The 22,357-nt window shown below is 60.7% G+C and overlaps 2 protein-coding genes across 4 annotated transcripts; one reads left to right on the plus strand and one right to left on the minus strand.

Moving 5' to 3' along the window:
* The first annotated feature begins 416 nt into the window (after positions 1-416).
* On the plus strand, positions 417-16,440 carry OBSL1 (obscurin like cytoskeletal adaptor 1). 3 transcript variants are annotated; one of them, XM_066322909.1, is made up of 26 exons: positions 417-496; positions 1,694-2,791; positions 3,553-3,822; positions 4,030-4,290; positions 4,620-4,925; positions 5,011-5,289; positions 5,386-5,661; positions 5,790-6,062; positions 8,107-8,379; positions 9,104-9,376; positions 9,664-9,939; positions 10,094-10,369; positions 10,459-10,734; positions 10,998-11,279; positions 11,982-12,257; positions 12,408-12,683; positions 12,769-13,035; positions 13,177-13,446; positions 13,529-13,795; positions 14,056-14,322; positions 14,696-14,808; positions 14,973-15,126; positions 15,227-15,388; positions 15,541-15,645; positions 15,772-16,038; positions 16,278-16,440. In XM_066322909.1, exons 2-26 carry the CDS (start codon positions 1,753-1,755, stop codon positions 16,283-16,285), a joined length of 6,792 nt encoding a protein of 2,263 aa, XP_066179006.1. In that variant the 5' UTR covers positions 417-496; positions 1,694-1,752; the 3' UTR covers positions 16,286-16,440. The 3 variants fall into 3 exon arrangements, with proteins under 3 accessions (XP_066179006.1, XP_066179005.1, XP_066179007.1); XM_066322908.1 differs by having other exon boundaries at positions 5,011-5,661; XM_066322910.1 differs by lacking the exon at positions 9,664-9,939 and having other exon boundaries at positions 5,011-5,661.
* A 151-nt stretch (positions 16,441-16,591) lies between these two features.
* TMEM198 (transmembrane protein 198) lies at positions 16,592-21,715 on the minus strand. Its single transcript, XM_066322912.1, has 5 exons — positions 21,643-21,715; positions 19,528-19,778; positions 18,847-19,422; positions 18,422-18,612; positions 16,592-17,962 (listed from the first exon to the last, which is right to left on the minus strand). The coding sequence occupies exons 2-5, from the start codon at positions 19,688-19,690 to the stop codon at positions 17,816-17,818; spliced, it is 1,077 nt and encodes a 358-aa protein (XP_066179009.1). The 5' UTR covers positions 19,691-19,778; positions 21,643-21,715; the 3' UTR covers positions 16,592-17,815.
* Positions 21,716-22,357: the final 642 nt, after the last annotated feature.

The raw sequence follows: 22,357 nt of genomic DNA on the forward strand, positions 1-22,357 counted from the left end.
AGCAGCCCAATGTCCTGCATATCCCCTGTAATACAGCCTGGCATCTCATGAAGCATCCAGTGCAGTGCATCTCCCCCTATGCAGCATGTCCCGTGTGACAGGTCCTGCAGTCTCCCTCCAGTCTGGTGTCCAGCTCAGTGTACTGCACACCCTGCACTGTGCACCCCATGCCATGCTCTCCACAGGGCACGTTGTCTCGCTGCTGGCTGAGCCAGCACAGAGGCACAGCCAGGCCTGCAGCACCCCAGCTCTCCGGGGTGGCTCCTGCTGGGCTGCTATACATAGGTAGGCCAGCCCAGCCTCGGCGAGGCGCTGAATGGAGCAAGCTCACTCTTATCAACCCCGCGTGTCATCAGAGGGTATTTTTGGGGACAGCAGCTGCAGGCATTTGTAACATTTGGTCCCTGCGCACTGACACCCAGAAGGGGAGCTGGGGGAAGCAGCAGGAGCTGAGTGCCGCCACTGAGGAGACACAGGGGAGAGGCGGCAGAGCGCGGTACGTGAGTGGGGCAGGGGGCTGCCTGGGGCAGGGTGATTGGGGAAGGGGCTGGTTGAAGGGTGCAATGGTGGGACCGAGCCATCAGAGCCGTCCGTTCGTGTCCTAAGGAGCTGCTGTGGGGCGGCCCACGGGTCAGGGGCGTGTGTGGATGGGGAGATGGTTCTGAATGGGTGCATTGTTCCCGGGATAGGACTCAGGGGGGAGAAACTGACCGCACTCTCGGTCGCTCCTTGGGGACCAGCCCTCTCCTACCCTCCGGCTCATTCAAGAAGTATTTTTGTTTCCCCTCCCCCTGCCTGAGCAAATTAGAGAAGACCCTGCCCCAGTCCCAGCCGTGGCGCCGGCAGAGGCTGGGGTGCACTCACGGCGGGGGAGGCACAGAGCACCCTGTCCCGTTCCTGCCCTGATGGTGGGCACGGTTACACACAAAACCGGGGATGGAGGCAGTGCCCTCCAAAAGCAAGATCCACCTCCTCGGCTTTCATTTTGCCCCTGGGGCTGATGATTTCCAGCTACGGTTTTGAGTGCGCAAGGGCTGGATCCTGCCTGTGGGTCTATTCTCTGCAAGGAGGACCCGTTCCCCAGACCCCCACTTTGCCCCAGGGCACGGTCCTGTGGGGTGGCCGCCCGGCCCAGGGGGTCCCCTGCCCGCCCAAGTCTGGGAGGAAATCCCGGGTCTAGCCGGGGCCTGGCGCCCGTGACAGCCCCGTGTCAGCACCTGCCCGCTGAGCCGGCCCAGATGCTGCAGGAATGCGGCTCTGCCACCACCCGATACTGCAGGAATGTGAATACCCGGCGGGTGGGAAAGGGGCGGGCGGGGCCCTTTTGCCTCCGCTGTCCCCCAGCCCCAGCATCCAGCAAGCAGCTGCCCATGCTCCCTGCCTAGGTAGGGGTCCCTCACCTCTGGAACTGGAGTCCCCTCCGCAAGTGCCTCAGCCCCCCGGGGTGCAAAGAGCCACATTTTGTCACTTCTCCTATTGCCTTGGGCTGGGAAATTGATGATTTGGTGATCATCAATCAGGGGCAAATCCAGGGGGGTTGTGCTGCTCCAGACGAGGGTGATGCTCCTAAAGCAGGGGATCCATGCCGGAGATTTTGCTCCAGGTGTGATTTCCTCCTGGCTGGAGGCTCCACTGGCCCATCTCTTTGATGGAGTCTGAGCCTCCACTGTAGTCTGTCTGTACATCTCCCCAGGCTGATGGTCCCTACTGCTGTTCCTGCCAGCTCCCTGCCATGACCCTGGTGAGTTGGTGATGGAGGGGTTCAGGGGAGCCCCCAGGTTCCTGGCCTATCCACGTGCCTTCACTGTCCAAAGTGGCACCAATGTGGTCCTGAGCTGCCAGATCACGGGTGATCCCCAGCCAAGCATCCTCTGGGAAAAGGACAAGAATACCATTGAGCCCTCAGGCCGTTTCCACATGGAGTCCAAAGGGGACCTGTACAGCCTGCTGGTGTCCTGTGCCACCCCCAAGGACAGTGGACTCTACGTCTGCAGGGCCAAAAATAGTGTTGGTGAGACTTATGCTGCTACTGCACTCAGGGTAGAGCCAGTGGAGCCCCGAGAGGAGGAAGGATGCTCAGGCAGTGTCGCACCTGCCTTCCTCATTGCCCCCTCGTCTATGCGGGTGTGCCGGGGGGAGGACGTGATGTTCACCTGCAGGGTGTCTGGGCAGCCCTGCCCAGTGCTGGAGTGGGAGAAGGATGGGCACAAGCTCTCTGACCTCTTTGAGAGCAGCCACTACGCAGTGGGGCAGAAACCAGAGGACTGGCACTTCCTGAAGTTGTTCAGTGCCCGGCCGCAAGATGGGGGAGTGTATGTCTGCCGGGCACGCAGTGGCTCCCAGGAGGCCCTGGCTGCTGCCATGCTCCTGGTTGAGCCCCAGGCGCTGCTGGACAGGCTCCCCAATGGCTCCCCTACTGATGGTCCCGAGGTACTGTCGGAGAGGCAGCGGTGGCGGCGGCATGCAGTGGGACAGCATGTAGGACCAGAGACCTGGGTGCCCAATGGCGCCGTGCCAGCCAGGGTGCCAGGGGCCAAGGCATTCACCGTGAGCGCAGGGAAGCACGCCAAGTTTCGCTGTTATGTTACTGGCAAGCCCAAGCCAGAGATTATCTGGCAGAAGGATGGCGAGGCCCTCGCCCCTGGCCGCAGGCATCTCATCTATGAGGACCGGGAGGGCTACTTCATCCTCAAGGTGCTGTACTGCAAACCCCAGGACCAGGGGCTGTACATGTGCACCGCTTCCAACACTGCTGGCCAGACCCTCAGCGCAGTGCAGCTCCAGGTGAAAGGTAGGAACATGTCCCAGGAGTGTCAGAGGCGGCCGGGCTCTGGGGGGCTCAGGGAATTTTGTCTGGGATGTGTCTGTGTGGGAGCCCAGCATCTCTGGGATCCTTCCTGCCCTGTGCAGCCAGAGTCACACCAAGGTCCTCAGGACAGAGCTGTGGGCAGGAAGCAGGGGATGCTGGGTTCCTCCAGGAGCTGTGTCCTGATCCATGTCTCTCTCTGTCTTTGCAAATAGAGGGGTGGCTTCTTGGGATGGCTGTGGGTGTCCAGCCAAAAACAGGGAAGGGGGACAGTGCCTTGGTGACAAATTCCCCTGGAAGTGCTGAGTGATTTTGGCCAGCAGCCCTTCAGGGCATGGCTCCAACAGTCTGCACTGGCTCCAGCCCAATTCCCCCCGAGCCATCTAGCCAGCTGGGGACAGCCCATGGCTGGGGTTACCCAGTAACTGGTGCAGCCCCTACCTACACCCCACTGCTCCCCTCCATTCAGATGCCTGCTGCAGCATGCTGGCTTCCATGCTCCTGCATCCCCCAAAACTCCCTGCTGAGATAATGAGGGTATCCCTGTGTCTCCCCAGTCTGTGCTCTAGTTCTCCCTGCTCTAGGCAATGTGCTTGTAAAGGCAGTGTCTGTCTCACACAAGCCAATGGAGGGGACAAAGGAGGGCCAAGGGTTTGGTGCTCTTTGTGAGCTGGGAACACCTTGACTTGGCTGACAGGAAGTGCTGTACCCCACACACCCTAAGCTCCTGTCTCTTCCTGTGGCAGAGCACCGGCTGCGGTTCCAGGTGCAGCTGGCAGACGTGGAGGTAGCAGAGCGGGAGGATGCAGTGTTGGAGTGCCAGGTGCCATTGGAGACTATCCCCACCTCCTGGTACCTGGAGGACAGGGAGCTGCAGCCCAGTCACAAGTATGTGATGGAGGAGCAAGGGGTGGTGCGGCGCCTGACCATCCGCGATGCCCGCATTGATGACGATGGCATCTACCTCTGCCAAATGAAGGACAAAGGGCGCAGCATCGCCGAGGTCTCTGTCCGAGGTGGGGTCAGGTTTCTGGTAGCACAGCTTTGCCTTCCTATTCCCCTCCTTGCCAGGGTCCCCACTGCCCCCTGCATTTGCCTTCCCTCCATTTGGCTGGTGCCTGCTGCTGCCCCTCCTCAACCTCCTCCTTCTCCTCTCCCACCTCAAAGAACCCATCCTGTTCCCCAGCATCCCTTCCCTGGGCCTCATATATCTCTTCCTATAGGAGTGATTGTGAAGCGGCTGCCACGGAAGTTGGATGTGATGGAGGGGGAGAATGCAGTTTTCTGTGTGGAGACACGGGATGTGGTAGAGGGGAGCTGCTGGAGCCGGGACGGGCTACAGCTGCGGGAGTCACCCCGTACTGTGCTTAAGAGCTTCAGCAGGACACACCTCCTGGTGCTCGTACATGTCACCCGCCAGGATGCGGGCATCATCTCCTTCACTGTCGGGGAGTCGCAGACATCCTCCCAGCTCCGAGTCAAGTGTAAGCTCCAGGCTAGAAGGGGTCCTGTGTCCTCTCTCCTGCCTGTTTATGAGGGGTGATAAAGAAGGGGAATAGTCACCCAGTTGGCCTTGGGTGTGATGCTGCAATGTATTTCCTGGGAAGGGGGCTTTGAGTAGGGCTTCAGGATACCAGCCTCAGGCACTCACAAACCCCTGTAGCCAGCAGCATGCTAGATGGGAGCAAAACCATCCTTTCCATCAGAGAAATCCCCAAAGAAACAGGCTGTGCATCCCCACCCAGGCCTTCTGCCACCCCACCTAGAGCCTCGCTGCCATCCCCAAGCAGGCAACCTGGGCTGTGACTTGCAGGTGTGAAGCACGACCCTCCGAGTGCACCGGTGGCAGCTGAGATGAGTGTGGTGGAGAGCAACACGGCTCTGCTGACTTGGTGTCCCGCGCCTGACTCCCACCTCCGCCCCCCCAGCCACTACCTGCTGGAACGTCGGGAGGCAGTGGGAGGGGAGTGGGTGCAGTGCCTTGCCACCGACCTGCCCAGCTGCGTGCGGGTGCTGGGTGACAGTGTGCCTCGCGAGGCCGATTACTGCTTCCGCATCTCTGCCACAAACAAGCACGGCAGGAGCAGCCCTGTGGAGTTCCCTGGATCCGTGCATCTTGGTGAGGAGACAGGCAAAAGCTGGGATGTTGTGCCATAGTGTGCTGGTAGTCAGTGCCACTGGGGCTCAGTCCGACTGCGCTCCAGCCCCAGCAGCTCGTCTGGAGAGGGGTCTGCAGGACACGTCCGTGAGGGATGGTGAGGATGCACGGTTCTCCCTGGAGCTGTCAGCCGTGGTGCATGGATCCTGGTTCCTCAACGGTGCCAGGCTGGGTGAGGAGGAGGATGCAGATGGCCGGTGCAGTGTACAGCGCTGTGGAATGGAGCACTCGCTGCTGATCCGGGGAGCACGACTAGTTGACAGTGGGGCCCAGGTCACCTTTGTGTCCGGTGGTGTGCGGGACTCAGCTATCCTGCATGTCCAAGGTGATCAGGGCACTCACCCTGGGGTCCTACCAGGACCCCAGCAGCAGGGGCTGGCATGCTGGAGGATGCTTCTCACCACTCCTCAATGTCTCTCAGCCCCACAGGTCCACATTGCCCCAGTGTCTGAGGCCGAACGGCTCCGGAAAGTGCCAGCAGGGATGCCTGTGCTGCTGGAATGCCAGGTGTCAACCCCGGATGCCCCTGTCTGCTGGCTGAAGGATGGCCAGGCCTTGCCCTTGGATGACATAATCGCAGTGCAGGCAGAAGGCTGCGTGCGGAGGCTGCTCCTCCGCTCAGCATGTCCCTCAGACGCTGGTGTGTACACCTGTGACGCTGGGGATGATGCCGTGGACTTTGTGGTGACCGTGACTGGTGAGCTGGGGATTGTGTGTGGGAGCCTAGCCCCTATCTCCTAATAGTGCTCCTGCCATGCTTCTTGCCCCCATCATGTGGCTGAAAGCTGCAGCCAGTCATGCTGAGGCCCCCATTCTCCCTGGCAGAGGTGCCGGTGAGGATCATCAGCTCTAATGAGGAAGGCCCCCACACCTATGTGGCCAGGCAGCGCGTGGAGTTGTGGTGCCAGCTATCCCGCCCAGCAGCCTCAGTGCGCTGGTACAAGGATGGAGAGGAGGTGGAGGTGGGCAAGAGCCTGGTGCTCGAGCAGGATGGGCCATGGTGCAAGCTGGTGCTGCCCTGTGCTCAGACACAGGACACAGGGGAGTTTGTCTGTGATGCTGGTGGGGACTCTGCCTTCTACACCATCACTGTGGCAGGTAAGTATGATACAAGAGGACCGATAGGGTCTCAGGGGGATTTCTTTGCCCATGCAGGATGCCACAACACATGTGCTGCTGTCAGTATTGCTGTCACTTGCTGTGATGGGATACTTGTCAGACATACTCTTGCCAGGTGCTCCCCAGCAGTTTTGTTGGTTGTTCAGCTGGGGTCCTTGTGGCACTCAGACCAGCTGCCAGAGGGAACAGCTCACTCTGCCTGTCCAAAGTACTAGAGCACAAGAGAGCACCCAGCACCTGCACACCAGGGTGTTTGCCAGACTGCTGCCATAGCTAGTAACCAAGTTGTCCTCCAAGGTCCTAAAAATAGTGGGCCTGGCACCTGGCATGGGGTGAGTCATGGTGGGTCATTGCTCTCTCTGATGGACAGTGTTAATTGCTGACCTGAAAATTAGCTGTTGCCTAGAGACTGATGGCTAGGTCATGTTTGTGGGTGGGAACAGGGCTCAGCATCCTGTGGCGGCTGCCCCAGCTGTGGAATGGTTGCTGGTGTTCCCTGCTAACAGAGGATAATGAAAGCTGAAAGCAAATAAAAGGCTTCCCCTTGCTGGCCCCAAAATCCACATCCACAACCACAGGAAGGCAACCAGGGGCAAAGCTAAAGCCCAGTTGAAATGTGGTGTGACCGCAGTGGTAAAGCCTCAATGTGGTGTTAACACATGGCAAAGGGCCAAAGCTGATGGCCAAGGATGTAGGAATGAAGATAGGATGAGTGATAAGAGATGCTGAAGAGTCAGTGGAGTGATGAATGCTGGGAGGGTGAGGAAAGGAGATGTTTTAGTGAAATAAAGGCAAAATTGCCAGTGGGAAGGACAGGCAGCACGAGCTTTGGGCAGAGGCAAGAGTCGTGTGCTGTGTGGGAGTGTGGGGCATGGAGAGCTCTGCTTCCCTAAAGTGGGAGAGGGCACACCATCTGCTGAAGCTCAGCCTTTTGGCTGAGCAGCTTTGCATAATGACAGAAGGGTCTTAGGGAGGCTGTCTTGGTTCAATCTGGATTTGGACATCAATGTCACCAGCAGGGCTGGGGGTGGATGCCTGGAGGCTCAGGCTGACACCTCTCTGGCTCAAGTGCCAGGCTTGCTTCTGCAGTCAAGCACTGCTGTGGCACGCTTGGGTTTCCCTGAAGCATCTCAGCTATCCCCTATAGGGCTGTTGTGGCATGGAGCCTGCCTGTCTCGGGCTTGGCCATCCCCACGCACCTCTGGGATTTCCGGCAGCTGTTGAGCACTGGAGCTCACTCAGAACTAGTGAGAGGCTGAGGTCAGAGCGATGCTGCCCGCTGACGGCTGGCACATTATCCCCTCACTTCAGTGCTGCTCAACATCTCCCGCTGCACTTCAGCAATGTGATTGCTTTTTAGCAGGTCCGGGGAGAGAGGCAGCCTCCAGTCGTTTGATCAGGGAGCTGGGCGGATGCAGGCTCAGCGTGTGGCAGCTTAATCGCTGCAAAGTGGCGCCGCACCGTTCCCGCACGCTGCGGGGCAGCGCTGTGCTGCTGCGCCTGGGCATCACAGCTGGGAACTGTCTGGGAAGCTTCCACCCGGATGCCCAGCATGGAGCAGCCGCGGGCTGTGAGAAGGGCAGGTCGCTGCTCTTGTCCAGCGCTGTGCCCCAGAGCTGGCTGTGCCTTGTGCCTGCACGGAGCCACGGGCTTGATGAGCACCCATGGCAGAGCCCAGGCCAGCTGTGGCTGGCGGCAATGTGCCAGACAGGCAGTGTTGGCTGTGGGTGGCATCCTGAACTTCTCCCAGGAGAGAGAAGTCACCTACAATTTGTACTGGGAGCCGTCTGTCTTTAGAGCTCTGACTCAGTTCAGAGGAGTGATATGAGCAGTGGCACACATTTTATGTAGCAAATTAATGGTGATTTTAGCGGTGACTGCAATCTGGAATTGGGTCCTGGGTTCTGGTTCCAGCCTTAAAGCCAACAAGCAGGGAAGCCATCACTCCACACAGGATGCCACCATCACTGGCTCTGGTATTTATGGCTGAGTCCTGGCTGAGTCCCGTGTCTCTCTGTGACAGAGGAGCTGGTGAGGATTGTCAGTTCCAACGAGGGGGCCTCCCATGCCTATGTGGCCGGACAGCGTGTGGAGCTGTGGTGCCAGCTGTCCTGCCTGGCAGCCCCAGTGCACTGGTACAAGGACGGGGAGGAGGTGAAGGCAGGTGAGAGCCTGGTGCTGGAGCAGGATGGGCTGCAGTGCCGGCTGGTGCTGCCCTGCGCCCGGCCACAGGACACAGGGGAATTCGTCTGTGATGCCGGTGGGGACTCTGTCTTCTACACAGTCACCGTGGCAGGTGGGTGCAACAGACACCTACATCCCTCTCCCCCTTCTCCCTCTGCCCCAGCTCCTTGCTCACACTGTGGTCTCAGCACCTCAGTTTTCTCTCACCTCCTTGTGAGAAGTTCCTTGCCCCTGGCCCTGGTTTGGAAGGGGATGTAGACAGGAGCATACAAGCTGGTCTGTCTCCTCCCAGAGCCCTGTGTCACACTGCCCCCCTACACCCCAGAGCACAGCCAGCACCTGCCTCTGTGTGATGCCACTCTGCACCCCAGCCCTGCTGTTCCCTCAGTTTGCAGCTACCAGCACTGCAGGGCTGGGATATCCATGGCTGCTGCCCCCAGAGTAGGTAGGATGGGAGGCCAAGTGAAACAAGATCTTGGTCCTCTCAGCCCTGTGCCTCCATCACCCCAGTGACAGAGGCACAGCAGCTCCGGGAGACATAGCAGGGCTGCCTTTGGTGTTGGAGTGTCAGGTGTCCCTTCCAGATGGCCCTGTCCACTGGCTGAAGGACAGCAAGGCTGTGGTCCCAAGGCAGGTTCTTGGCCATCTGCTCAGAGGGATGCTCACAGAGGCTGCACATTGCCACAGCTGCGCTAACTCAGGGGTGTACATGTGCCATGCTGTGGACAATGCTGCCAGCTTCAGAGTGACCGTGAGCAGTGAGCTGCCCAGGGGATTCCTATCCTAACATGGGACTCACACAGCACCATGTCTGAGCCCTCCTATGTCCCCAGCAGAGGTACCAGTGAGGGTTGTCAATTCCAACAAGGAGGCCCTTCACTCCTACATGGTCGGGCAGCGTGTGGAGCTGTGGTGCCAGCTGTCCCACCTGGTGTCCCCGGTGCGCTGGTACAAGGATGGTGAAGAAGTGGAGATAAGTGAGAGCCTGATGCTGGAGCAGGAAGGTCTGCAGTACCGGCTGGTGCTGCCTTGTGCCCGGATGCAGGACACAGGGGAGTTCATCTGCAATGCCAGAGATGCATCTGTCTCCTACTCCATCTTGGTGGCAGGTTAGTGGCACAGCAGGGACATCCTGGAAAGGGCAGCACTGTACCAGCTCTGTGCTCTGGGGTCCCCAGCCCTTCTCCCTGCCCTCAGCATTGTGGAGGAGGGTGTGCATTTTCATCTCTGTGCTTGCTGCCCCTGAGCAGCTCCAACCTCTTTGCACTGGGATGAGAGGATGTAGCTTCCATGCAGCCCTATGGGAACAGGGACACAGGCAACAGTAAACAGACACAGCAGAGCCAGGAGCAGAGCAGTGAGTAGGTCTCATACCCTTCCTCTGTATCCCCAACAGAGCCACCAGTGAAGATCCTGCAGCCTCCACAGCGTTCACTGGAGCTGCTGGTTCAAGCACCAGGGTGTGTGGAACTGCGGTGCGAGCTCTCTGTGCCAGATGCTCTGGTGCACTGGTTCAAGAATGGGTTGGAGGTGGACGAGACTGATAACCTGCTGCTGCTGGTAGAGGGGGCCTGGCGCTGTCTCTTCATCCCCAAGAGCAGTGCAGAGGATGCAGGCGAATACATCTGTGAGACCAAGGATGAGGCTGTCTCCTTCGATGTCAAGGTGTCAGGTCAGTGGCAGTGCTGATGTGGTTCTGGCCACCAGGGGATGCCCATCCATTGGGCCACGCAGCACGGGTGCTCACCTGGGGCTGGCAGCAGAGGAGTGCCCAGGGCTGCGGTGGCCCTGCGCTGCTTTGTATCACAGACATGCCATACCTGCAGAGCCTCCGGTGAGGATCCTGCAGCCCTGCAGACCTGTCCCTGTCGTGACGGTGTCACCGGGGGAGACAGTGACACTGTGCTGTGAGCTGTCCCGTGCAGATGCACCTGTGTGCTGGGCAAAGGAGGGTGTCAGGCTCGAGGCTGGGGGCAGCCTGGTCCTGGAGGAGGAGGGTGCCCATCACCGGCTGCTCATCCCTGCTGCCCAAGCTGAGCATTCTGGAAAATACACCTGTGCCACCGCCAATGACATGGTGACTTTCACCATCCAAGTGTTGGGTGAGCATGAGGCTAGGGAAGAGTGTGGCATGGAGTGCTGGGCACACAAACCCCAGAGACCTCAGCTCTGTTGGTGCTGGATGCTGCAGATCCGCTGGTCAGGATCCTGGAGAAGGACATCCTGCTGACTCACCGGCGTTGCCAGGCCATGGAGGACCTGGTGCTGGAGGTGCACCTCTCGCACACCCACGGGGAGGTGAAGTGGTACAAGGACGGGGAGAAGCTGCAGGACACGGGGCATGTGCGGCTGGAGGAGGACGGGGTGCGCCGATCCCTCATGATCCTGGGTGCCACAAGCAAGGATGCTGGGGAGTATCTCTGTGACACTGGTGATGACAGTATAGTCTTCTTTATCACTGTAGAAGGTGAGCAGGAGGTCCTGGTGGGGATGGCCAGGGGGAGAGATCTAAGGTGGGTCTGTGGCTGCTGCCAGGGTGGTGTGAGGCTGGGCTGGGTGGAAGTGAGCACAGGGAGGCTGGGGGGGGCACATGGGGAGCGGGCTGCACCTGTGTGGTGGCCCTGTGGAAACCCTTGTGCTGCTCAGCTGCAGCCAGAGGAGTCTGGACAGGATCTGGCTATTGAGATACCCAGCTCAGACTGCTTTTGTAGTGACAGCCCATCTCTCCAGTCCCAGAGCCACCAGTGACCATTGTGGGCAGCACAGGCACCGTGGTACATCACTCCCTGGTGGCCGGGGAAGACCTGGTGCTGTCTTGTGAAGTCTCCCGGCCCGACGCCATTGTTCGCTGGCTCCGGAATGGCCAGGAGGTGCATCCAGGTGAACGGGTGCAGGTCGAGGCCCGTGGGGTGCTGCGACAGCTCACCATCAATGGGGCACAGCCCAGTGACACAGGGTGCTACATCTGTGATGCTGCCAGCGACCGCATGGTGACAAATGTGGAGGTGTCAGGTGGGCTAGCTCAGAAGCCCAGGGACCCCCAGAATGGTGGGATTGTGCCCAGACCTGGACAAGGGGAGGGGAAGCCTCTGTGACCCTGCTGATGCAGAGACCAGGGTGCAGTGTGGCAGGGAAGGGTGGGAGCCCCGTCCCCAACTCTACAGGAGCCATTGGTTAGAAAGAGACATGTCAGGGTCGTGGCGAGACATGTCCCTGCTGCCTCCCCCAGCCAGGGGCTGTTTAAATTTAGCCTTGGCTGGCTCCCAGGCGCCGCTCCTCCTGCTTCAGCTGCCAAAGGCTGAGCTCAGCCTGGACCCTTATCACTTGGAGATGGAGGGCTGTGCAGGGTGGGAGGGCGCCTGTAGCAGGCGCGTGCCCTGGCTCCCCAGCAAGGTGTTCTGAATGGAGGGGTGCAATGATATTAATGGTCTCAATATGGCAGCTGTGCTGCCTGTACGGGGAGTGATGTGGGAGCGATGGACTCTGCTGCTGCCCCTTCCCTGAGTGAAACCTTGAGCTGCCAGACCCCTCCAGCCTGCATGCCTGCCCCTCTGGGACCCCTGTCTGGTCCCACCATGACCCCCAGCCAGCCCCACAGTCCTTCTGTCCCAGGGTGACTCACTGAGGGATCACCTCTTCCCTTGCGGCAGTCCTATCCCTGCCCCACACAGTGGGGACATCCCTGAACCCTGTCTTGTCCCCTGTGCCCCTCAGCCCGGCCTGTGTGCATTGTCAACAAGGAGGAGGCGCAGAGCCCACTGGAGGTGCAGGAGGGGGACAGTGTCACACTGGTGGCTCGGCTGTCCCCGGAGACAGCGGCAGTGCAGTGGCAGAAGGACGGACAGACACTGTGCTCAGGTGGGCGGCTGCTGGTGTGCAGCGAGGGTCCCGTGCGCAGCCTCACCATCAAGCAAGCAGAGCTGGGTGATGGCGGCATCTTCCTCTGCGACGCTGGTGATGATGAGGCGCATTTCACACTGCATGTGAAAGGTGAGCCTGGAGGTGTCCGTCGTCCACGCCACGGGCAGGAGCAGTCTCATCCTGCCTCACGCCGGGATGCTTTGTACCCCATTTACACCATGGCTGGGGGTCATGGTGCCACCGGCAGGGCCACAGCTGAGCCCAGTGCTCTTCCGGCAGAGGCACCCGTGCTGTTCGTGAACAAACGAGAGGAGCAGGAGAAGCTGCTGGTGCTGGAGGGCGGCAGTGCCGTGCTCTCTGCCATCACCTCCACGGAGCGATCTGATGTCACCTGGCTGGGCCCGCAGCAGGCGGCGGTGGCCGGAGAGCGCTGCGAGCTGCGTCGGGATGGCCGCGTGCACAGCCTCATCATCCATAACGTGGCCATGGAGGACGCTGGCACCTACACCTGCCTCTCACCCCACGACCAGATGCAGTTCGACGTGAACGTCCGAGGTGAGCGGCAGGGGGGCAGTGGGGGTGCCCGGGGATCCCCCTGCAGTAGCAGCGAGTGCTGATACGGGGGGGGTTGACTGTGCAGAGCTGCGGGTGAAGTTCCTGCGAGGGCTGTCGGACGTGCGAGCGCGGCAGGGCGAGCGGGTGGTGCTGTGGTGCGAGCTTTGCAAGGCGCGGGGCGACGTGGTGTGGCGGAAGGACGGGCGGGTGCTGGCGCCTGGACCCCGCCGGGAGATGACGGCAGAGGGACGGGAGCGGTCGCTGGTGCTGAGCCGCGTGGAGCCCGGGGATGCCGGCGAGTACTGCTGCGAGTCCAACGACGACCAGACTCTGGCGACGCTGACGGTGCAGGGTGAGCATAAGGCTTCCCCACCACCTCAGGGACTGCTGTTCCGTGGGGGTGGTGGGAATGCTGGTACAATGATGTCAGGATTGCAGGAATGCTCCTAAGTCCCTACATGACTTACACTGTGCCCTGACAACCCGGCTGTAGTCCCCAGGGTGGTGGAGATCATCATGGAGCTGCAGAACCTGACAGTGCTGGAGGGGGAGGATGCCACCTTCAAGTGCCTGGTGTCCCCCGAAGATGTGGCTGTGACATGGCAGCTGAATGGCCAGCCTGTGGTCCCCAGTGAGCGTCTGCTGGTGACAAGGAGTGGGCTGTGCCATAGCCTCACCCTCCGGCAGTGCCAGACAGGTGATGCAGGCACTGTCACAGCCAACGCCGAGGGGCTGGTGAGCACAGCTCGGCTGAGTGTACAAGGTGAGGGGGAAGGACAAGGCTGGGGCTCAGCTCAAGACACAGCCCTGGGACCAGCTGCTGACCCAGCACACGGGCCATGCAGAGGCACAGGTGCTGTTCGTGCAGAAGCTGCAGGATGTGGTGGCAGAGGAGCAGGGAGACGTGTGCCTGGAGGTGGAGGTGAGCCACGAGGCTGCCGAGGTACAGTGGCTGAAGCAGGGCATCCTCCTTCAGCCGAGCAGCAAGTACCTGCTGCAGGAGTCGGGGTGCCGGCGCACCCTCACCATCTGCTGCCTCAGCCCTGCTGACCGCGGCACCTACCGCTGCGAGAGCCTGCACGACCGCACGCAGGCCAAGCTCCACGTGGAGCGTGAGTACCAGACTGGGGATGGGGATGGAAGGGCAATGGGGATGGGAATGGGGACAGGGAGGGCACCCAACTGCTGGGGAGCACGTGGGCAGAGCTGCTACTTGGCTAGAAGGGGTGGTCAGAGACGTGAGTGTGTGGGCAGAGGTGGAAGTCTGGTACAAATAGCTAGATTTAGACAACCACTCCAGCAAGGACAGACTGGGAAGCCAGGGGCTCTGCGGTGGAGCAGACACCCACTCACAGAAATGGATCCCTCACAGCTCGAAAAGTGTCAATCCAGACGCCACTGGTGGATGTGGAGACCTTTGAGAAGGAGACAGCCACCTTTCACCTGGAGCTGTCTCACCCTGGTGTGACTGGGGTCTGGACACGGGATGGCATCCGGGTGAAGCCCAGCAATACGTGCCGGATCAGTGCCACAGGCTGTGGGCACAGCCTGACACTGGAGAGGCTTGCGCTGGAAGACTCAGGCACCGTCACCTTCACTGCTGACACTCTGCGCTGCAGCGCCCACCTGCGTGTGCGGGGTATGGTCCCTGGGCCAGGCTGGGGGGTTTGTGGCACTGCCACTGTCTGACCTGCAGCTGTTCTGTACCGGGACACACCAAGGCTGAGCTGGGCCACCCTGGGCACAGGTGTCCCCTTGTCCTGGACAGGGGTGACAGTGTGCTGGCAAGCGTCCCCCTGTCCTCAGGGAGGAGATGTGAACTGAGCAGTGGGCTCACCCATCCAGCGTCTTGGCCCAGAGCCAGCTGGAACACCACTGATGAGACCTTGCCCATGGGTAGTGCCACTCTCACCCCATGCTGAAATGCCCCAGCCACAGCTACTCTTCCCTGCAGCCCCAAGTCCATGCTTTTGTCCTACCAAGTCTTCGTGTCTTGTGTCCTGCCTCCTCAGAGCCTCCAGTCACTATGGTGAGGGTCCCACGAGACCTGGGGGTCCCAGAGACGGGAGTTGCCAGCTTTGAGTGTGAGCTGTCTCGCCCCAATGCAGAAGTGAAATGGTTCAAGGTGAGGGCTCACCCTAATCCCCTCCAGCAGCACCTGGCTATGTCCTCTTCCTTGCTGTGTCCCCCTCCTTGCTGTGTCCCCTGGCCACTGCCCTCCCTGCCAGGGCTGCAGACAGAGCATGAGGGGCCAAATCGGTGGGGTGCTGCCTATTTGTCTCCATGCAGGATGGACAGGAGCTGCGGCCAGGGCCCAACTGCCGCATCTACTCAGCGGGACGGCGCCGTATCCTGCAGCTGAACCACTGCGAGCTGACCGACACCGGCAGCTACACCTGCGATGCTGGTGACTGCCAGGCCTCTGCCATGCTGCACGTCCAGGGTACGGTCACCCAGCTGCCAGCAGTGTGCACACCTCTAAACCCTATGCTGCCTGCTCCCCTCATCCTTGGCTGCTCTGGCACCCTGTCCATTACCTGCAGAGCGCCAAGTCCACATTGTGCAGGAGCTGCAGGACGTCCAGGTGCGGGAGGGTGACAATGCAGTCTTCACCTGCGAGGTGTCACATGGGGATGTGAAGGGCGAGTGGTTTCGGGATGGGGAGAAAATCAAGGTCTCCAGCACAGTGAAGATACGGCAAGAAGGTGAGGGTGCAGGTGGTTCCACACCTAGTTTGGGGCTGGGAAAGGGCAAATTCAAGCAAGGGGAGTTTGTGTAGACAAAGGGGGGGTCCCTGCCCCCTTGCTTAATATGGGCGCACACTGCTGTCACCTTGAGCCAGCCTCTCCCTCCCCAGGGACCCGGCATTTCCTGCTGTTCTGTGGTGTGTGCCCTGAGGACAAGGGGCTCATCCGCTTCACAGCCAGAACAGTCACTTCAGAGGCCAGTCTGCAGGTGGAAGGTAAGAGTGGGCTGTGAGGTCTGGCTGGGCTCCAGTACCAGGGCTGGGGTGTACCAGGTCAGCTTGCAGTGTCCCCATGGAAGCCCGGTCACCCCGTGATGCTGATGCCTTGCCCCCACCCACCAGCACTGCCAATCCGGATTGTGAAGCCACTGCGGGACAAGACGGTGCTGGCGAGGCACAAGGCGACACTGGAGTGCACTGTGTCCCATGCCCGGGGCCACGTGCGCTGGCTTCGTGGTGACACTGAGATCTTTGCTGGTGACAAGTATGAGATCTGCAATCTGGACTGCTACCGCACACTCATCATTCACCGCGTGGGCCCTGAGGACGAGGACTCGTACACCTGTGACGCCTTTGATGACCGCTCCACTGCCCGGCTCCTTGTGGAGGGTGAGTGAGCACCTAGAGGGGCACCACTGGTGGCTGCCAGTGTTGATGTGCCTTGCAGCGAAGGGCCACCAGAACCCGTGTCCCTGTCCCCCACTGCTCAGAATCTGAGCACTGGGCTGGAGGGAGCAGGTTGGATACAGGGCCAGGGGTCTGTTCCTCCTTATCTGGGATACACCTTTTGGGTTCCCCACCAGTTCTGGCAATGGCCCAGCTCACTCTGACTCCCATTGTTTCCACAGGGAGCTAGAAGCCAGGATACAGTTCTCAGAGCCTGCACACAGACTGATGCATGCCACTGCTGAGAGATGGGGTCATGCTCCCCCTGGCATGGACAGACACACAGACACCATCCCCAGCCTGCTCCAGCCTCAGGGCTCTGCATTAAACAGCCTTTTTTTCTGACATGGCTTCTTCCATATCAGCAAGCCAGGGTCCCATTAAGAGAAAAGGTGGTGGCATCACTCCACATCCTGCTCAGCAATCCTGGAAGTCTGGCCCTCTGGGTCCCCCCTCACCCCTGCCCCCCGCGCAGCCCTTGGCTTTGCACGCCAGATTCCGAAAGGCTCTTTACTGTGTGGCCGAGGCCTCAGCAGCGTTTGGCACATTTACAAAAGAGACTGAAAAGGGGAATGGCAGCACAATGCTGCGGGAAGGGGGTGCCTGGCAGAAACATGCAGTTCCTGGGGCAGCGGGGCCAGCTGGGCTGGGCTGGGGGGGCTCCCAAAGCAGAGGGCTCCCCGGTCCAGTCTCACCACCATCCTGCCTGCCTGGCCATGGGGAAATCCTGGCTCACTCCGTAATAAGTTAATACAAATCACAGCAAGAGAAATATATACAAGGCGTGAGCCCCTGCCCACAGCAGTGCTCTGGGCAGGGGCTCCTGCCCTGCCCTGCCCCAGGGTCCCCTGGCCACTATAAAAATCCAGTCGCCAGCAAAACAGCGACGGTCTCTGATGCTGCAGGGGTCCCCGCATCCCTGAGGCAGCCCAGCCTTTGCCCAAAGGCTGGAGCCAGTGTCCTGTCTCCCATCAAAACATTTTGTGGGGGATGCACCCTGCCAGCGCAGCTCCTGATGGACAGGCACCAATTGCCAGCATCACCTTAGGAACCACCTGGCTGTGGCAGTCTCTGCCCCAGGACCACCCCGGTCCAGCTTGGGAAAAAGGAGTGGCGAGCTGCTCTGGGGTGTAGGTAGGGTGGCTAGGGCAGGAGGATCTTCTGAGGCAGGTTTTGGGAAGCACTGCCTGGGAGCTGCTCTTAGGGACAGGGTGGGACAGGGCACACATGCTCAGGGGATTCCCTGCTGGGAAAAGGGCCATGGGACCTGCTCTTTGAGGAAAGGACATAGGGGACAGGCACTTGGGGAGTTGCTGGGGATGCAGTGGGGTGGGGGCAGGCGTGGGGAGCTGCTTTTGGGAAAGGGGGGACTCAAATATGGGTAAATGTTAAGATGCAGGATGAGCGTGCCCGGGCCATAGGGTAACGCACAGCAGTGGGGGCTCGGGGACCCACCACCCCAGCAGAGCCACTCGCACTGCATGTCCATGGGTTCTGGTCCTTGGGCTGAGTCCCTGCCAAAGGGCTCCTCCAGCACCTTTGGGTCCCACAGGCAGCTGGGGCTTCCCCAGACAAGTCCCATGTGTCTCCGAGAAGGGTCTCCATCTGCAGCCCCAAGCCACATGTGTCCACCTGGGGCTGAGGACAAAGCCCTGCCTGTCTCAGGGGTTCTGTCAGAGCAGGCTGGGGTGCTGGTGTTGCTCGAGGTCACTGGGTTGGCTTATACCCTCACAGCAGGGCCAGAGCCCGTGGTGAGGGGCACGGTGGAGCTGCAGTCATAGTCCAGGTCCACCACGGCATGGGAGCTGGCGATGAGGCTGTTCAGTGACGGTCCTGTCTGCCGCTCTCGGAAACTCTGGATGTAGCTCTGTGAGAGGGGGAACAGAAAGTGAGGGGGGCTCTGCTCCTGGACCACTCCACCTCACCCCACCCTAAAAGCTGCTGCAGCCCCTCCCTGGCCTCCCTCTAAAACAGCCCAGTATAATCCCCAGCATTTAGGCCCTCCAGTGGCTGGCCACAGCAGGGAGCACAGCTTTATCCTCCCCTGGGCATTTCACACCTTGTCTACTGCTTGTTGCTACTATGCCCACAGTGCTCTTGGCCAGCAGTTTTCATTTGCTTGCAAAGCCTGAAGTGCTCCATGGTAGTAATGGCCCAGCTTAGCCCTTCTTGAGTTGCTCAGTCCCTGGGACACCTCAGTCTCATCCCTCAAGAAGCTCAGATATTAGCTGGTGCCTAGGCATCTCTCCATGACCCAGCCCACCCGCATGGAGAAGGAATGGCTGTGGATACTGGGGGAGATCTCTACCCTGGCTGCGGGACTCACGGGGGAAAGCACGTCCCCATCAAAGCGGCGCACAGGGTTGGGCTTGCGGCGGTAAGCAGGCTCAGGGGGATGGGCTTTGTGCTGGTGGGGTGGTGGGTGGTGGGGTCTCCGCTTCTTCTTCTTCTCCTTTCGGTCTTCCCGTTGCTTGATGCGCATCAGTTGCACACGGCGCTGCTGGCGGCTGATAATCACTGTGGAGCAAAGCGGCCTGTGAGCACTGGGGAGCACATCCAAACAATCCCTGCAGCCAAACCAGCACCAACTTTGCGCAACCAGGCCTCCCTTGGGTAGTGTGCTGCCACAGAGTCCTGAACCTTGTATTTGTCCTTGTGAACCAGGTGCTGGAAGCATCCACCCCACTCCCCAGGTTCCCAGCTCCTACACTCACCCTTGTGCCATGCCCATCTGCCCCACTCCCCACACACCTTCTGTATGGGAGTAGCCCTCGGCTGTGACCTTCCACTGGACCAGGACACCCAGTGTGGTGAGGAGCGGCCAGATGCCCAGGATAACCCAGCTGTACCAGCACACGGGGCGAGCAGGGGCCACCTTGATGCGCTCATAGATGTACTGCACCAGGAGGAAGAGCTCAATGAAGTAGTCGACGGTGACAGTCATGATGGCGCTGCCGAAGACGGCGGTGGAGAGGGTGGTGAAGAAGCGCTGCCACTGCAGGGTTAGGACAGCAAAGAGCATCCCCACACCCAAGAGCAGCGCAATGGGGATCCACACCGTTGGTGGGTGGTAGAATTGCTCCATCACCACCAGTGTGGCCACCGCCAGCAGCAGCCCCAGGAGCAGCCCCACCATGAAGAGGCCAACGCTGCGCACCAGCATGGTGACCAGCCCACACAAGACTCCGATGCCCAACCCAATGCCCACTGAGGCCTCCACGCTCAGCTGTGTGTCCAGCACCCGCTCCTTGTAGCACAGCATGAAGATGATGATAGAGCCAAACATCAGCCCTGTCAGGAACATGACAGCCTTGAAGCAGCGGTAGCCTGTGGAGAGACCACCATAGTCAGGGAGTGGATGGCCAGCACCCCCAGCTCCCCTCTGCCCTCCTCCCCAATTGCCCCACCAGCAGCCAGGCTGGCCTGGCTCACCAAAGAAGCAGTAGATGATGCCAAAAAGGCAGCACATGGCGCACACCACTGAGGGCACCACCTGGTAGCGGCGCTCAATTTCCTGCTGGCAGCTGTGCCCCCACTCCTGGCCTGGCTCGTGCGGCAGCAGCTTGAACCGCAGCGTCTGCACAGTTGCAGTCATGGCTCTGGGGACTCCTGGGAGAGGTATCAAAATCTCCACTCCAGCCTCATAGGTCGCCGGCAGAACTGTGTCCCGGAACCCGCCCCACCTGGTGGGAGAGAGACAAGGAGAATGGAGAAACTGGTGGCATGTGCCCGGCAGCAATCCCACCACTCAGCACCCAACCACCAGAAATCCTGCTCCCTCTCGTCACTACATGGGTAGGAAGGGAGGGGATGGGGGAACAGCCTCATCAGTGGAGGTGCAGACTGTCACCCAATGTGTGGCTGAAGGGATGTGCTGTCCCCAGAGAGCCTGCCTGTACCCCCGGGAGCTTCATATTGCTTAATAATTTGTCTGTGGTTTCAATTTTCCTGCCCATGCCTCTCCGGCACCCTTTTCCTGCTCGATTAACAGGAGACTTCCACAACTTGGTATTTTCTGACTGTGAAGTAATTATGCTCAGTAATTAAGTCACCCCTCAGTCTTCTATTTTTATAGGCTAAACAGATTGAGCTCTTTAAGCTTGTACTCCAAGGCATTTTCTCCAATCCTCTAATCATATTTCTGGCTATTTTTCATCTCTGCTCTAGCTCCCACTGTCCTTGTAAAAACAAATTGGGCCTTCACACTAGATCCAGCCCTCCGATGCCAATCCAGGGGGCTGGAAGGGCACGAGCTGTAACTGGCACTGCCCCTTACCCAAGGGCTCACCCATAATGCTGTGTGATGCTGAGCAAACAGTTACCGGGCCCCCTGCAGCGCCTACACAGACGGAGGGGTTATAATCCCCTACAAAGACTGATCCAGCTTCAGTTTAAACCTAATTACAGCATCCGTCTGCCTGCTCCCACCTGGAGCCAGTTCCATCACCCTTTCACTCCCCTAGTCCCTTTACAGGCTCAGTTGGTTTAGAATGGGTTTATTGTCACAAATTGTCCCCAGGCCAGCATCACTCCTTCCAACTGCCAAGTTTATGCGGCCAGTTCAGGACAGCTCACAAAAGCAGCACTCTGGGAAGGAGCTGGGAAGAGGGCAAAGGCTGCAGTCATGGCTTCCTGCTGCCCAGCACCTTGCTGCTGCCCAGACGGGCTCCACTGGTATCTCACCCCTTGCCGACAACTTCCTTCCTCCCTTTGGCTGCGGCAGGCAACACCAGACAGGGCAAATCCCCGTGGGGAAACCGAGCACAGAGCCTAATCCCAAGGAAGCAGGCGGATAGGGAGCGGGCAGCCAAACGCTGGGCCCCTGCTCGAGCCCCCGGGGGGACGCTAAGCGGGATTGGACTTTACCCACAGAGCCCAGGAGCGACGCTGGCGGGGATGGGCGACGGTGTGTGGAGTGAGAGCAGGGCTCTGCCGGCCCAGGGGACCGGGGATGCGGCTAGCCGGCCGGTGTGGGGATGGCATGGGATGGCACGGGATGCCCGGGCGCCGGGCAGGGCTGCGGGCAGCGGGGCGGGCGGCTCGCGGCGCCCATTGGCGCGGGCACTGTTGCTAGGGGAGCCCAGCGCCTGCTCATTGGCGCCGGGACTTACCCACCTGCTGCCGCCCGCCCCGGGCCCCCCGAACCCCCTCCCCTCCCCGCAGGCCACAGCGCGGCGGGAGCCAGGGGGAGCGCCCGGGGCAGAGCCCCGCCGCGGCGCCCACATCGCCGCCCCCGGCCGGGCCCCGCTGCCCCCGCCGGGCTGCCGGGCCCCGGGACGCCGGGGCGGGCGCGGCGTTGCCGAGCGACCGCCGCAAAGGCCGCCGGGGCGTGGGGCTGCTCCGCCCCTCTCTTTGTTCGGGGCGGGGGTCCCGGGGGCGCTACGCCGGGCCCCCCGCACGCCCATCCTAGGCTCCGCGCTCGCTCCGCCGGACGAGGGAAGGATCGGGAGCCAGATGCCCCAGCCCTTCCACCGAGGGGCCCGGAGCGTTACCCGCCTGCCGGATCCCCTCGTGCTGCCCCCCCTCTGCCGCTCCGCCGGCTCCCACCTGCGCTCCCGGCGCGGCAGCGGCGGCGGCCCCGCGGCGCCCGGCGCTCCCGGCGCTCCCGGCGCTCCCGGCCGCGGACCCCGCGCATGGTGGCGGCGCGGCCGCCGCGCGGTGCTGAGCGGACAGCTCCGCTGACGTCACCGTGCCGTCACCGCGCGCCGGGGGCGGGGCCTCGGGGGGCCGGGGCGGGGCCTCTGCAGGGGGCGGGGCTGAGGTGGAGTAAGTTGGGGGTGCTTTGGGGTGCGCGTTGGGGTGTAAAGTGAGGTGTAAATTGGGGGTGCACTCGGGTGCGCATTGAGGTGTAAAGTGGGGATGCGTTCGGCTGTGGATTGAGGTGTACATTGGCGTGTAAATTGGGGGCGCACTGGAGTGTAAATTGGGTGTGCATCGGGGTGTGCACTGGGATCTCAAGTCCTGTGCCACGGCGTATGCCGGGGACTCAGCCCAAGGCTGTACGTGCAATGAGGCGCAACACACCCCAGGCTGGGCCATGTGTGCCGTGTGCTCAGATTGCAGAGGCTGCAAGGGCTGCAAGCCCCTCGGCACGGTGTGCAGGCACAGAGGAGTACAGGATGCAGGGGTGTGGATGTGGGAACTGCAGGATAATCTTGTGTCAGAGGGGAGCTGACAGTACAGTGTGCAAGGGGTTGTGCCAGCACCACGGAGACTGAAGTGTTCAAGAGGAGGCAAATGCACGTCAGGGGCATCTAGAGCA

The sequence above is a fragment of the Sylvia atricapilla genome, chromosome 7, assembly GCF_009819655.1.
Source record: "Sylvia atricapilla isolate bSylAtr1 chromosome 7, bSylAtr1.pri, whole genome shotgun sequence".
NCBI classification, from domain to species: Eukaryota; Metazoa; Chordata; class Aves; order Passeriformes; family Sylviidae; genus Sylvia; species Sylvia atricapilla.

Coding starts and splice junctions, on each gene's coding strand:
- OBSL1 (XM_066322908.1), top strand. CDS start 1,753: ATGGAGGGGTTCAGGGGAGCCCCCAGGTTCCTGGCCTATCCACGTGCC. Junction 2,792..3,552: donor AGTGCAGCTCCAGGTGAAAG/GTAGGAACATGT, acceptor TTCCTGTGGCAG/AGCACCGGCTGCGGTTCCAG. Junction 10,735..10,997: donor CTTCTTTATCACTGTAGAAG/GTGAGCAGGAGG, acceptor CCATCTCTCCAG/TCCCAGAGCCACCAGTGACC.
- TMEM198 (XM_066322912.1), bottom strand. CDS start 19,690: ATGACTGCAACTGTGCAGACGCTGCGGTTCAAGCTGCTGCCGCACGAG. Junction 19,423..19,527: donor CATCATCTACTGCTTCTTTG/GTGAGCCAGGCC, acceptor GTCTCTCCACAG/GCTACCGCTGCTTCAAGGCT. Junction 18,613..18,846: donor GGGCTACTCCCATACAGAAG/GTGTGTGGGGAG, acceptor TTTGCTCCACAG/TGATTATCAGCCGCCAGCAG.